We start from the raw sequence: 15,858 nt of genomic DNA, 5'->3' as shown, positions 1-15,858 counted from the left end.
TTGTTTTATCTAAATTAAGAAGCCTCACCACTTTCCATTGAACAGAAAAATCATGCACACAGAAGATTCGTTAATTGCAGACTAATTTATTTCTCTACCAATTCTCTAGAGTACAACAAAAAAAGTTGTAAAAGAACAAAACCTCTCCTAGGGACTTACCACTTATAAGTTTTAACTTAATTTCCTTTAAAAAAATATCCCAATTAAATGAACAGGCCTTTTGAGTCTGCACAATATAGAGAAATTCATGATTATTTCCAATCTATAACAGACTTCAAGCTTTTTTTGTCAAAGAAAACACAGATGAATGCCTTCAATTGTTCAGGTTGTTTTTAAGACAAAAACCTAAAGCCATGAAGTGATACTGACCATTCCCACTGCATCCTGGTCAAAAGGGTTCCATTCAACATTCTCAGGATAGCGAGCAAGAACTTTGGATTTAAATGTGCGTCTTAACGGAGTCTGTTCAAAGTTTTCCCCTGCAGGTGAAAGAAAAATAAACAAGTAAATATTTCATTCTCTTCATTCTCAAACAAGGCGAAAAAGCAGAACATCAGCAGGAAGATGTGAGGAAAAGTGAATTAAGCACACACTCCTTTTAAGAGAAACAGAAAATGCAAGACAGTTAGTTAGCATAAAATCAGACTGCAGGTATTAGCAAGGATTAGCATTGTAACATTTCTATGTTGTTAAGTATCTGTGCTTTTCCTTAAATGCTACTCTATGGAGATTGTGGTCATGACAGCAATTCTCTAAGCTTCTCTTCAGATATTTTGGATTCTTGTTAAAGCATAGCTAAAGCTTCAGTTTCAGTAGAATTTTGTTACTGAAGAAAAGCACAAACAGACAAGATGCAAAGATGATGCAAGTTTAAGATAGACATACAAGTGGTATCACTTAATTTCTTCTTCAAGATTTAGGAAAAAAGCGTATCCACCCTCTATTACAAGAAGTTAGCTGTGAGGAGAAAGTCTAGAAGGTTAAAAGGTCAAGAACCACATAAACACCCAAGAAGACAGGGTATCAGATGAACAGAAAATGGTGCTTTTTTTTCCCCCACACTTTTTCCTTTACCTTCTGTTGCACTTGAAATGAAACGGCTGGCACCATCTCGGGTTTTAGAGGCCTGTATATACTGGCATAAGGCTATATAACAAATAAAAACAACACTGCATTATCAATTTCATACTGTCGACTAACAACGTAGCTAATACATACCAGTAAAAAACATACACGTATTCTATACAGAATTAGCATGCATAATAGTCTACTCTCCTAATATGCTTTTTATACATATAAAACTTTATATAATTCTCATTTCAGGTATATATTTCTTGAAGGAAATTGTATCAGCATGTAACAGAAGCTCATAGCTCCTGTATACACAACCAGCATACTGATGCAGCAATAGGAATTAGTTTCTTGTTAAATGAAAGTTTTACATGTTAAACTATAAAATACTCACAAAGAGCAGCTGATGAAATTAACCCCAAGGAGAAAACCATCTCAAGGCCTTTAGAACTATATGAATTTAAGTGGCATGGTCCAATCTTTCACAGATGCTATCCATACACTAGACTGGCTGATACCGTCTTGTTTATAAGCTCTCCAATTTCCTCTAGAGCAATGATTGTTCATTGTGATAGCACAGAACTTTCTGCAGTAAATCTTCTGATTGTGTGTAGTTGCTTGTAAAAAAAAAAAAAAAAGCAGTGCATAACTGCATATCTTAAAATAAGCTTAGCTATCTTACTAGAATGCAATTAGCTAAATGAGCATGCAGCTGTTGACAGCTGCACTAACAATCAGGCACAATTGCATGAAATCATATGCTTTAAATAAATCAAACTATTTCAGCAACACCTGCAAAAGAGCAAACACACTTCAACTCGCTTGTTTTCTTACATACGGCAATTACACAGCAATAGAAATTGATTTCAGAATTGGTTGGGTTTGTTCTGTACTTTTACAGTAATATCTGAAGTTCAATTTCAAGCCAACTTAAAATCTTTATTTTGTAAAACATTTACTTCCACAAGTAGCCATACACAGAGACAGTTATAACACTGCATATAGACAATAAAGAACCTAACAAACACATTACACCAAACAAAACTTTGTTTCCATGGAATCCTTAAGAAGGCCTTTGACAATTGAGAAGTCATCTAACTCTGGATTTTGTTTAAACTAAATCTTAAATATTACCTCAAATAGGGAACTTACCCCGAATCAGGACCTAGGACAGGTCTCAATACCAAAAATATTCACATCTATTTTGCTAATTCTCTGGGTTTTAGCACTGAAATTAAAGGAGGGATTGTTTTTTCTGTTTATCTGAAAAATTAACAGCTCAGCTGACTTTCATACAAAACTACTCATCTACATTATTTATTACTTTGTTCAATAATATCATTGTTCAGAGAGGAAAAAAACATGTATTTTGGAGAATCTGAAACATGCCTTGACAGAGGGATAGTTAGGTAAAAACAGAACACAACTTCACTGAAATATAAGCATCCTGGGGAAGAGCAGAGTCAATGACAGAAAACATAGCATTTCCACAAAGGCAAAAAATAATCTTAAAAGATGAAAACAAGCATTTAAAGAAACTTCCAGTCTCCCAGAAAAAAAAAAAAAAAAAAAAAAAGACATAATGCCACGTGTCTATTTACTGACACAAACATACATTCAAGTAAAGAGAGTCCTCTGTAAAAGAGGTTTTAAAAATAAGTCAGGAGATATAACACACCTATTTTCTATATTTACATCTGTGCAGATGATGTAATGTCAACTTTTAGATAATTGAGGGAAAACCTCAGACATTTATAAGTTGTTCTTGTTCCTGGCTTTTTTTCTTCCACATACATACAAGGGAGACAATATCTGAAGGCCAAATTTTCTCATGAAGTTGGAAACCACACACCACAATCACTGGGTTCACCTGTGTGCAAGGTCATGCATATTTTGGAAATAAAAGAAAATCTGTGACTTTAAGACCTTTTCATTAAGATGATTAATAGTGCAAAATACATGACACTGCTCTTCCTTTCTGATTACAAAACAAAACAACACAACAAATGGATGCTTATATATTTTAAGAAGCCTTGCCCCATCTCCTCCCAAGAGACGTTCTCTCCAATGAACACTTAAAATTTTTTAGACCTAAAGCCTGTCTATAATTTAATGAAAGTATTGAAATTGATTTCTGGAAACCCACCGAGTCCTGATTCAGACAGAAAAATAAGGCACCGCTTATATGCCTTCCTGCAATTCCATCAAACAATTCAGCTGTTGCACAGACACTGCTCTAGCCAGAGTGCCTCCATATTACACTTCTTTCCTAGACCCATGCTGCTCTAATATCATAATTGTTGTGTTGACTTCCATGTGAGTGTGATGCTCATTTTCTCTTTCACAGCAGCACAGTCTTCCATCTTTAGCTATCTCCTCTTGTAAGAGCCTTCATGCTTCTTATACAGCAAGCCACTGGACCTTCAGATGAAGCAACACTGACTTCCAAAGATACTGACAGGGCAGGGAATTTCAAGTGACAGATCACCAACACCACCTGGAAAGTTCAACCCAGGAAAAGAAAGGTGATCTGTGCAACTCCAGAACACTGGCCACCTTATTTTCTTGCCAGTACAACCAATGAGAACTCCCCCTACACTTCTCTCACTAAGCAGCTAGTCGTTGTCACTAGATAGCCGTCAGCTGGGGCAGGATAGAATCCATAAACAATATTTGCTTATATCCAGAGTCAAAAAGTAATTAACCCTAAATTTCTAAATTTATGATCAGTTAGAAGCCTCAAACACAAACACCCTGCTCCAGCAAAATACCAATTGCAGCACATCTCCAGCAGCCAAAAATAACTCATAGTTTCAAGATCTGCCTGTGCATGAATTAGACATCTGATTAATTCAGTACTAATTGAAATGGCTTTGATAAAAACACTGAAGATGACAGCAGGTTTAACAAATGGAGACAAATGCATCAGCAAAAATGGACAAAGTTTTATTCTAGAACTAAGAAAATGCATACGTAAAAGAAGATAAACTGATAAAAAAATATGATGTATCCCCCAAGTTTCAGAATAAGTACAAGTTCCCACACTTAACGACTATCAAAGGACTGCTATCATCAAATCAAGCTTTTCATAAAGTTCCTCTCCTCTAGCAGGAGTGATGGCTAGAAAGTATTTTCCTTATAGATCAGAGTTACACTAAAAGAGGTCTTCAAACATGATTTCTCTGTAAGTAATTTCTTTTGTGCAAGTTCCATGTAAAAGGGATTTTTTTATTTATTTAATGGAACACGATATTGCCTGCTGAAGACTAAGGAGGCCTTTCAAACATGTTCGATGATCCTTACATACACATTCCCATTCAGCTGTTTGTCACAGCATAGGACAAGCCCTACAAAAATGAAGATGCAAATCACCCCACAGACCACAAACTTGCTAGTAATTTGGATTTAAAGCAGAAACAGTAATCAAACAGATAAAACTATAAGATAATTTGTCAGGAACCATCACACAACATAAAATCCATAAACATACAAAATTCCAGGAAAAAGGAAAAAAAAACAAACAAAAACACAGGAATACTTCAGGAAGTTTCAGGCCACCATGCTTCTCAACATCAAACCTTCAAAACAATAAGAATCCCATTGTATTTGTAATGTAAACAGTATCATAAAAGCATAGAGAAATACCATTTCACTAGGCACTGTAGAAATCCACAGACACCAGTTTAGAATGAGACTTGGTGCTGCACCCAGCAGAGGAACAAGTGAATCAGAGAATCTCAGAATTTCTTTCTCATTGGAAAAAATGCTATCTGTGACATCTCCCTCAAAATAGGATCAGTGAAATGATTTGCATTGAAAATAAACAAATAGAGAATGAAGAAGGTGTTAACAAAGATTAATGATTCGCTAATCTAGTTTAGCCCATGTCCACAGCTTAATAGTGATCTCCCAAAACAGGAGGGAAGCAAAGAGTACACCACAAACACCGAAGTTCTTAAACTGGTGCACTGAAGAAAACACAGGACTATAGTAGGGTTTTAATAACCTAAAAACATGGGCAACTGAATAATATCTAAAGCCGCTCCTTCTCCTGAGGCCCAGCTTGCCCACCTGCTGTCTCCTGCCACCCTGATTTTTCAACACTGGCAACCACCATCTGGCTTTGGTAATGCCCTTTCCTTCCTCTCCCTTCTTTCACATTTCATCAACCCTCTAAAACTCCACCACAGGGTCGAAAAGGAGCAAAGATGCTATAGCAATCAGTGAATTGAAAAGATTTTATCTATCTAAACTGTGACAAAACCAAGCTATTCCCACCATTACACTATGTAGACAGTCAGCCTCATTGCAGTCCTATATTGCTCTCTCCTTATTTGTTACCATGTAATTTTAAAAGACCTGCATAAAAGACTGAGTTCTTAGAGTACGGTTGCTTATCAAAAGGGAAGTCACCAGCTAGGCAACGGTGAGGGATGCTGAGGGATGTCCAGGAAGTTGACCGCTGTGGCTACCAAGGCTGCCGGCTTGGCCCAGCTGGTCCTACAGCAGGCAGAGCTCAGCTCGCAGCAGTCTCACTGGAGCGAGGGACACTCGCTACTGACCAGATTAAATCTCACATAAGAGACAGGTGATTCTCCAACTCCTCCCCTCACGTCTCTTCAGTAACCTGAACTTGATGGACTGTACTGCATACATAAAGGAAACTACAAACCTGCTCAAGGTGACCAAAGAGCTGAAACACATTACATTTAGTTGGACCACGTAGTTAAAAACAGCTCCTTCTCACAGCTGCGCTGAAGCTCACACCACTCCCACTAACAGCCATCTAACACAATTTGCAACATATGAAAGCATAAGACCTGACAGACTTTCAGTTCTAACATTATTTATACCACCTTAAATGATGCTGGCCTACATGTCTGTAATTCAGACTTCCTAATTACATGCACATTAGAACAGCTAATGCATACACTCCAAGTATCCTATATTTGAACTAACAACTACACCTCAATTTTATGGAGTGATATCTTACCGAGTCACCTAATACTGAACGTAAGCCCTATCACAATGCAGATTTGTAGTGTATGCTGGCAACCTCTCTGGCTCTCATTTTTATGCTCCTCCCTGCTCTTACCTGTATTACTTTTCTTGCTGCTCAACCTGTGAGCAGAAGACAGCTGTGTCTGTGTCTTGGTCTGATGAGAATTAGGACTTACAAACTCAGAGATGCTACATGGAGCTTCCAACCTGCGCAGGACAGCATTGCTTTGGAAGTATCTGCATGAAACTATCCACGTCAATGGATAACACTTTTCTACAAGATTATACAGAGAAAAAAGTTACAGAAACTAGAATGAACTAAAGCATTCTTCAATTCAGTAATCTGCAAAACGCTATCTACCAAGCTTTCCTCAGCTTTGAGGAGGAATAAAAAGAGTGAATTCTGAAGGTCTAACTTTAGCTCTTTCCTGATTTACTCAGAGAAAAATCTGATTCATTGCCTTCTGTATTTGTCATCAGGAAAAGAAAAAGAAAAAAAAACAACCAGTCTTCCCAACACAGGAATAAGAACAATAGTTAGGTTGTACAACTTGCAGTTTCAATTACTTATGACCTCCCCCCAAGTATATACACAATTACAAGTTTCAACTGAAAAGTGGATTTACTGTAAGTAAAAAAGATGAAATTTGAATTCTTAACAAAACAAGAGAAAGACAAGATCTTTTTAAAGAGTTGAAAATTCAGATTTAAAACCCTACCGCCACAGACACACACCTCTCACTCCCTTCCCTTTTCTTTTTTGACTGCACCATTTGCAAAGTTCTGTTTACAACCTGAACCATGGGGGAGTGCAATTTGTGGCTGCTATCACTATTATCAGCTGCATGTAGCCATGATAAGTAGTAACATATTTCCTGTCAGACCTTTATGTGTACTTATGAAATAAGCTAGACCTGTACTGAAACCTCTTAACACATACACTGTAAATTCAAGCTACACCTGCTAATCATATACATCCTGTCAGGTAGCTCATACCAACAGAAGCAACACATATCCAGACGGATTGCTTGCAAGTTTCTAACGTGAATGCCCAAGAAAACTTTTACATGATCGTAACAATTCAATTCTCCCTGCTGAGTAGTTTGTTTTTTTGTAAGTATGCTTCTAACCCTAGGGGTTTTATTCTCTTCAATACATCAATCATTCTTCTTTGTAACCCGCACCCTGCCATGAGAAGTTTCCATTCATGTAATAAAGTTCTATCTGGTACGGACCAGTATTGTGTAGCTTAAGGTTGTCCTTAATCAGAAAGAACAAACTTGATCCAAAAAATGCCAGGGATACGTTGCAAACAAAACTTTTTAAAACCGAATCACAGCCTTTTGTATATGCTGTCAATTCACTATTTGTTTTTAGTTTTTATAAAGTGGCTGCAGTGCTCTAACTTTAAGAATTATGCAAGACTAAGAACTGTACAGGAACTGATCCCTGCATATTAGCTAGAAAAAAAGTCTTTGAGCAGCTTTTTCAGAGGTAGAGTCTAGCTCAATTTTCCCTCTACTACTACACAAAAAGCAAGTCAGAAGGATCTATCCTAGTTACCAGAAAAAGTGCTGGACAGGAGAACTAAATGGTCATGCAACACTGACTTTAAAGAATCCTTAATACTGCCACCTTCTTTTGTTCATCCAGTCTGCTGATCTGCTCAAAATAATTACAAAACAGAGACATCCAGAAAGCTCTACTGATTCTGATTAAGCGATTTGTTGCTTTCACCCTGCCAAACAGCTTCTTTCTTTAAATTCTTGGGATACAGTCTGTTATTAATTCAATTCAGTCAGTCTCAGTGTACATTTATTCTGTACATGACATCTTCAAATAAAAAATATTAGATAGCATGCAGTCAAAACATTAACTTTATATTTTCCACATAGCAATACTCTTACAGGGATCTTTCAGCATACAAAGGCTGTATATGTAATTCCTACTGCCACTGAAATAAACGTCTTAATGAAGTAAATATAAAACAGCTTCAACATGAAACAGACATATTGCTGTAATTAAACAAATGACTAAGAACAATGAGAGTCTGTACCAGCAACAGAAACTATGAGCCATACACTTAGGGTAGCTTTCCAGCATGCTGGAGAAACTGAACTTAGGATTCAGAAGACCCTATAGAACCCTATAATCATACCCTTTACCTCCGCACTTTCTACACCACAGTCCAAAGAATCTTGCAATAGCGGGAGTCATTCCAGCTTGAAACTGAGCTGACCATGACAGCCAAAGAGTGGAGGTTTTCCCAAAGTGTGGGCTACAAGTCAGAAGTCAGTCAACAAGCAGACTTGAACAGTGCATAAATTATAAACACTATCCAGAGAACAGCCTAATTCTACCCTGCTTTCAATTAAAAAATATAATAAAGCACTAAGCTATACTTAGGTGAAAAGGAACATCATAGGACATTTTGAAAACAGTCTTTCTCATCCTTGGGTTTTGGGTGAAAACAGAGTAACTGTTATAACATGCCTGTCAAAGGGCCTAAGACATAGGAAAAAAAGTCGGAATTGTTTCCAAAGATACAAGAATGGCAGCAGTCCACAACACTTTTAGAATTAAGCTGATCTAAAACCAGCAGCTAATGTCATAAACAGCAGTAGGGTTCCCGGTTCAGCCCGCAATCTTTCTCAGTACACACAATAAGGCTATAGATATCACGGTAAATAATTATGCCTACTGAACATAAAATTACTCCAGCTCTAAAATTCATGGTCCGAGTTTAAATAAAAACAGTTGGCTGGCAAAACAGATAGTGTGCATACTTTGGGAATCCACACTGTAGAAAGGATGAAAGTATGGAGCAAATGAGAGCCATCTGGGAGGAGGGAGCACTGGGGGCAAGAGGTGATATGTACAGTAAGAGTTTTGAGGACTTCTTGATTAGTCGAAGTGACAGATTAGCAATAGTTGACCCGGTTACATTCTAAAAACAAATACAGGTCCTTAAGATGCACATAGGCATAGAAAGACAGTCAATCCAAGAATCAATATCTTCAAATCAAAGGCAAAAGAGTTCTGTTAAAAATAAGACTTGCCATATTTCCACTTGCCAGTGGAAACAGTCAAATATTCTATTTCCAAGTCTTAAGAGCAAAACTGGGATAATCAAACAAGTAATTAAATTATATGGCCTGTACCATACTAGATCTGAAATGAGATGGCAACCTGTTGATTCATTCTAGCCCTTAAAAAACAGACACAAAAAAAAAAAGCAAAAACCCCAGCCTTAGCTTTCTGGAGACCAATACCATTCTGGTTTCTCAGAACCCCGTATTCTAATATTAAAGAAAAGTCCTTTCAATACATACCTAGAGAGCTATTAATATACTAATAATAAGCCAAAGTTTATTTTAAAAACAAAACAGTAAATTTCTGATTCTTTTAAATTTAATAAATTAAATATTTATTAATATTTAATAAACACCAAACCATATATAACTGCAAAAAAACCCCCACCTCTACAACGTAGGAAATAAACATTCAGAGTTTGGCAGACTAAGGTAAGAAATTCACTAAACCAGAATTCTTGGAATAAAAACCACGATTCAAGAAAAGCTGCAGCTGCCAAATCAGTAAGCAAACAGCCACTCCATCAATGGACAAATGCCTTCAGATTATGACTTGTTTCCTTCCTTTCAGTTCCTCCTCCTTAAGCAGATCTGCACGTATTTTTCATTAGAGAGGACTCCCTTCCCCAGCAAGCCTCTTCCTCAGATATAGACAAAAAAAGAATCCTTCCCTTTTATCCTGAAACACATAAACCCTCTGTCCTGCACTTCTATGCCCCCTTCCCCCTGTTGGCATCACCACCTGGCGTAGTGCAAGCTGAAGTGGTGGTAGAATTTGTTACTGGAGTTGGGACTGCAACGGTTTTTAAATTGGATCAGGTTATCCATATGAGAAAATCTTCAGGATCATTTTCATTTTACTGAAGCACTGCTGTTTAAGCAACTGGAATCAGGGGTTTCATTCATTGTCTCTAACGAATTGGGGGTTTCAATCACTGTCTCTAGCGACTGTCATTCCACTGGATTTGTAATAGATCTACAACCTATGATTTTCATGTCAGAGACTTCCTCTAAAAACTTCTTAATGCAAGTTACTGTTCCGCTTTCCCTGGCAAAAGAGTTCAAAGGCAAAGGAAGTCCACCATCTGCCTTTCTAAAACAAAGGTGCAAATGTACGTTACGGACACACCGCTCTCTCTTTAGGCATCTATCTTAAGTGCAACTAAAATGTACGTTGGGCGAGGTGCCATTCTTCATCTGTAAAAGTTACAGGACATTATTTAGAGGAAGTAGAGAGAAGAGGAAGAAAATAACCAGAGTGATGAAAGGGTCTAATTTTTTTTTTTTGGCCTGTTTGTCATCTAGGGAACCCAAACTTGCTTGTAACAATCCCTTATCCCAATCCTATAAGAACACATTCCTTTCAGCATACAACATACATTTCAACAGACAATACAATTCTTCCTACTGCAGTCACTAAAAAGCTGAAAAGGACAAAGAGACAAGTTAACCCTAATCTGTCGACTCTAAAAGATTCTGTTGTTTTCCTTTTCGTTCCAAAATTTCAGAACTGTAATGTTTCAAGAATCGTAACACGAAGCAGCTCACTATGAACTGAAATAAAAAAAAAAAACAAAACAAAAAAAAAGAGATGAGTTTATTTCACTAACTGGATATTTAGCATAAACTCCACTGGATACAAATAATCTCTTGATCATCCATTGCTTTGATAGCATAAATTCTTCCAAGCCCTCTATGGCAAATGAAAATTTAGGAATTAATAGATATCCATTCATCATTTAAGTTTCAGCATTCATCCAGCTGATAACAAAACATATTGCCATACACACTCTGGAATAGTTTCAAATGCTGTAACAATGAATTTTATGCACCACAGAAAAACAACTGAGGACATCTGCATTCTGTGATTGTAAGGTCAGGAAACCAAAAGCTTTTGTTTTTATTTTTCTGGTACTGTTTCAAGGAAGCCGGGAAGAGGCAGAAGAAACCACCAAGAATCTAAGGCAACTTTTTAAAAAACAAACATGAAAAACTCCCCAAAAAGTCCTCAGCTTGCGTCTTTAAAAGCACCCTAAATCTTTTTTTTTTTTTACTACTTCGCATGTAACACAGGAAGGCAGACGTGCAAAATGTATTTCAATCAAGACTGCCTGGCAGAAATTTTCAAGGAAATGTTCTTAAAACCAGAATTGTTTTATTAAACTACCTTTCTGCTTTAGCCACAGCAAAAAGACTTACAGAAAGATATTTAGGTCTGGTTCCAACTAAACAACAGAAGCAGCACTCAAAATTACAATGACAGGCGTGTTCTCAGCCATGGGGGTTGGGGAGAAGGGTTGCACCATTTCCATTACACAATAGATCTGAAATACACGCAACAGAAAACACTAAGAAAGGAAAAGCGTTGCTTATCTTCAGAATAGAATACAATTCTTTTATGTGTACTAGAAATATAAAACAGAAGTGGAGACAAGCATATTTTAAGTATATTTAATATAGAAATCAGCTGTTTTCCTCATGCCTATCTAAGACTGGCAGACACAGTGAGCCTGAGCAAACACAAGCACAGACCACCCCAGGCAACCCTCTTGAACCACTGTGGATCTCCTTTCCCAGTGACATGTCCCATCCAGTTAAATGTTCCTACTTTTTGCCCTCCCATTGCCCTCCAACTCCAGCTCTGAGGACTGATGGAAACATGCCCATGTAAAAGCACAAGGACCAAATGTTATTGAAGCATCTATCCAGTCCGTTAACCAAGTATTTCTATTCTTCTGGGATAACACTGAGGTTTTGCATTGAAGAGGAAAGCTATATTTTAAAATGCTCATGAAGCCTTTCAAGCAAGAGGTCAGCAAAATACAAAAAGTTCAGCTATACAGCCATCTCAGTATGAGTCCTGTCCAGTACGTTTCATTTTGTTACCTAACCTTTGAAAATAGTGTTTTGCAGTAACCTGCCTTAATAAGGACTCTCCCTCTCCCCCCGGCAAAAAAAAAATGCTCTGTAAGAAAGTCATCGAGTTGCTTGATGGTTTGGTTTTTTTTTTTCCTGTTTTTAAAATAGAAATGATTTCTAATACCAGAAAATTAATCCAATGTGCTGGCAGTTTGGTCAACAGGTATGACAAACTGAAGTTTATCTTAGCTCCAACTATATACTTCCTCATCATCTCACCAACCACTTCTCTCAAGCTTACTTCTATTCAGTCCTGAAAACACAAGTCACAGGTCCAAGTTAACTGCTTATAACTGCATATCATCCCTTTGTTCAAAGTCATAAACAAAGGTGATGGCTTGTGGTTCCACAGAACCAAAATTATGAGCTAAATGCCTTCCCTGATCAAGCTTGATGAAAACAAAACATTATGTTATACATAGTTTTAACTGTGGAAGACTTCATATGAAAGAAAAGGAAGAAAAGTCACATAAATAAAAAAAAACAAATACCCTGCACACATACACAGCACACAAGTACTTCCCAGAGCACACTTTGTCACCCACACATAATACATTCAGGACTATTCATGTAATGAATTATCAAAAGAACCATCAATTCACCTCATTCAGTGGACACATCCAGATTCCTTCATTTTCCAAGCCAAGATTAGGTCTCACCTGTGAAACAGCAGCCATTCTTAAGGCTACTAACACATCTAAGGGCAGACCGCAGTGTGGGGAAGGTTAGTTCATGGATCCTGAGCACACTTCCAGGGGAGACATGATCACTCAGACATCTATCCAATGCTCACTGCCTGCTATGACCTTGCAGCCCTAAAGCAACCTCATAGAGCATAAGTAACTTATGTCCTCTGGATCACAAATCCCTTAGAGGTCTGGTCAGTGTTCTGCAAATCACTCACATGGATTTCAGCCTAAAGAACTTATTGAATATGGCCCCCAAAGAAGCTGTGCTTCAGGGCACCTATGCCAATTTAATCAATGGCTGCATATTACCAACCTTTTTCCTCACATCAAGGCCTGGTGCTCCCTGGAACATGCCGCACTGAACCACATCCGATAGGACTAGCTAGTCCTCGTGCAAGGGAACAAGGCAGGAACACACGACTACAGTAACGACAGGGAAACGGAGACAACGACAACCTACAGTTAGGTATGGCCTGGGCTGCCATAAAGTCTCTGCCAGATTCATTCTCAGAAATGACCAAGATGCTGGTCAAGAAAGAAGTTTTACCAGCCTTCAGCAAAACTTTTAAATTAGTTATTTCACAATTCAAGATCCCAGACCACACACATAAAAGGGCTAGAAAAGGACACAACAGTCTTATGCTGGTTAGAGCTGGCACTGACCTTGTTAACTTAAGGGACTTTTCTCTTCCCCAATGTAATTCTGATGACAGCTCAGTAGGACAGTGCTGGGCTTGGGGAGTAAAAATCAGGAAACAACGGTTGCTACGGAAGCTTGCTGAAAGTAGCAAGTTAAGGAGGAATAAGTACCAATAGAGAAGGAGAATATGTACCAATATATAGTATATATAGAATATGTACCAATAATAGTATATAGAATTTATATACTCATTAAAATCTATGCTTGCAGAGAACAGAAGCAATGCAGAGATCAGTACGTTGCAGCAACCTCGAGAACTCTGACCACGTATTTCTGCAACACAGATTGCAATTGTAGACACAAGCAGCAGCAACTACAATTGCAAAAAAAAATTTTCCAAACTCACCTGAAGTTATGCTGAAAGAATATCTGTTTCTGTAAAGCCAACATTTTTTCCACAAACATTGAAATGTTGCTATATCTGAAAAACATTGCTTACGACTGCCATGTTATCTGTCTGCTGATCACTCACCCTTGCAATGCAATACGGTTTCTTTCTCAAGATGCTTCAGTATCAATACGTGAATTACTCAGTACAGAGGTACACATTGTACTTGATTGTGGTTGATCACACAACCAGTAAGAAACAAAGAAACTAAATAGAAAACACAAAACTCTAAACTTCTACAGGGAAGTTTGAAACTAAAGGTCCCTTGACCATCAAACCGTAAGCAAAGTAGCATTTTCTTGGAAAGACTAAGAAACAAGCCTTGAGCAGAAGCACTTCAAATAAATTCTTCATCATTCATCAGTTTGTGCTGGAATGCTTGATAATTCCTCTGTGTAATAATATTTTAAGCCTCCCAGGGTTAACATTCCAGTTCGCTGCAAACCTGACTGTAAACCACAAATCGGAAAGGGTTGTCAAGAAACTCGGAGAGAATAATTACTGCACAACATACATCAGTAAGTAATTGCTTCTGACATTGTCATTTCATGTGCATTATTTCTGCTACATGAGCCCCGCAGGTTAGAGGGAATTCAAAAGATATGTATGAGAAGTCATTACCAAGAACACTCAAGTAGGACACCACTAAGTCAAAAGGCATATAAAAACAGGTGTAGTATTTTGTAACTACAGGATCAATGATGGGAAGTGTTTTATTATTTGCACATGGCAGTATTTCCCATACAATGCATTTAAGATGTTCTCTTTGTGTAGTTACTCTTGCAAAAGAAACTGCAAAGAAAACAAAACAACATAAAAAAGCCCTAAAGGAATAAAAAGCCAAATCAACCCATCTTTGTATGCCTTGCTTAAGAACGTGAAATTCCTATGGCTCTTCTTAAAGGCTTCAAAAGTTAGACTTGTAAATTTTAATTCGTTAGACACTGTTTCAGCATCTTTAGCCTATTCTCAAATCAAGAACCTGTAACCTTTCTCCTCCCCCACTTCTTACCTAAGAGCCTTCCAAATAAGCTGAATTTGTAAATGAATACTGAAAGGTGGAAGGATGAAGAGGTTTGGGGGGCTTGAGGGCATGATTATGTAAAGCACACAGCTCAGTTTCACCTAAAATACAAATATGATAATCACAAGATTGGTATTATAGAAATATCACCTAATAAACTGTGGCTTCAAATGTAGTTCAGCAAAGTACAGTTGCTTCCCCCTTACATCAGCTCTCCCATTCTTTATTCTACGTATCAGCTACCCTAGCACGTCTGCCTCAGTTCCCAAAGAGACAAAAGATCTTTTTGGCACTCAGACACAGCAAACAGCTCCAGCTTCTTGGGAAAAGATAGAGGGGGTAGGGAGGAGTGGAATAAACTATTATCCGGATTAAAATGTTTCACATGTGCCAGTGTAAGTCCGGCCAAAAGTTGTTGCTATCTACTGCTTGTCCACAGTGACCTATGTGAAAACAGTGTGTGGTCTCAGCCTTGGTGCTACTGGAGAGGCCCCCCACAGAGCCAATACCTTGGTTAGCAATCTCAGAGAAGCAAAGAAACTGAAAAACCTCCCTTTCAGTCTTAGAATGAATGCCCAAGGGAAGAGGTGCACCATTAGGGAACTGTGGGTAGCTTGCACCAATACCATCCATACCAAGGACAAAGAGAGAAACAGGGGAAAAAAACCCAGCTAAACCAAAATCCCAAAACCACAGAAGACTCCAGCCTTTCGAAAAATCAAGCAATGGATGCCACCAATGCACATTACTTCTGCAGCAAGTGTTGGTACTACTACCATAGCAAAGAGAGAGAAATTCACTCACACACTATTTACCCAAGGAATAAACAGTATTGCAGAAGAGCTTCACTGCAAGAATCACAGCTGGCTCCAACCTCAAATGCCACATCTTAATTCCAAGATATAAATGCCCAAAAGAAGAAATACAAAACAGGTTAAGCATCAGTCAGAAAAGGCTATCTGCTAATTTAAATT

The 15,858-nt window shown here is 37.9% G+C and overlaps 1 protein-coding gene across 1 annotated transcript in view; it reads right to left on the bottom strand.

The window, feature by feature from the left end:
* Positions 1–15,858, bottom strand: part of DENND5A (DENN/MADD domain containing 5A) — a 74,422-nt gene that overhangs the window by 47,180 nt on the left and 11,384 nt on the right. Inside the window, exons 2-3 of the mRNA XM_009890971.1 lie at positions 1,075–1,146; positions 370–479 (exon numbers count right to left, since the gene is read on the bottom strand). Coding sequence (XP_009889273.1) covers positions 370–479; positions 1,075–1,146 — 182 coding nt within the window. The remainder of the gene's footprint in view (positions 1–369; positions 480–1,074; positions 1,147–15,858) is intronic.

This window comes from Charadrius vociferus, unplaced genomic scaffold (genome assembly GCF_000708025.1).
Source record: "Charadrius vociferus isolate BGI_N301 unplaced genomic scaffold, ASM70802v2 scaffold248, whole genome shotgun sequence".
In the NCBI taxonomy this organism is placed as follows: Eukaryota; Metazoa; Chordata; class Aves; order Charadriiformes; family Charadriidae; genus Charadrius; species Charadrius vociferus.
The sequence above is the reverse complement of the archived record's forward strand: the minus strand, read 5'-3'. Positions and strand labels throughout refer to the sequence as shown.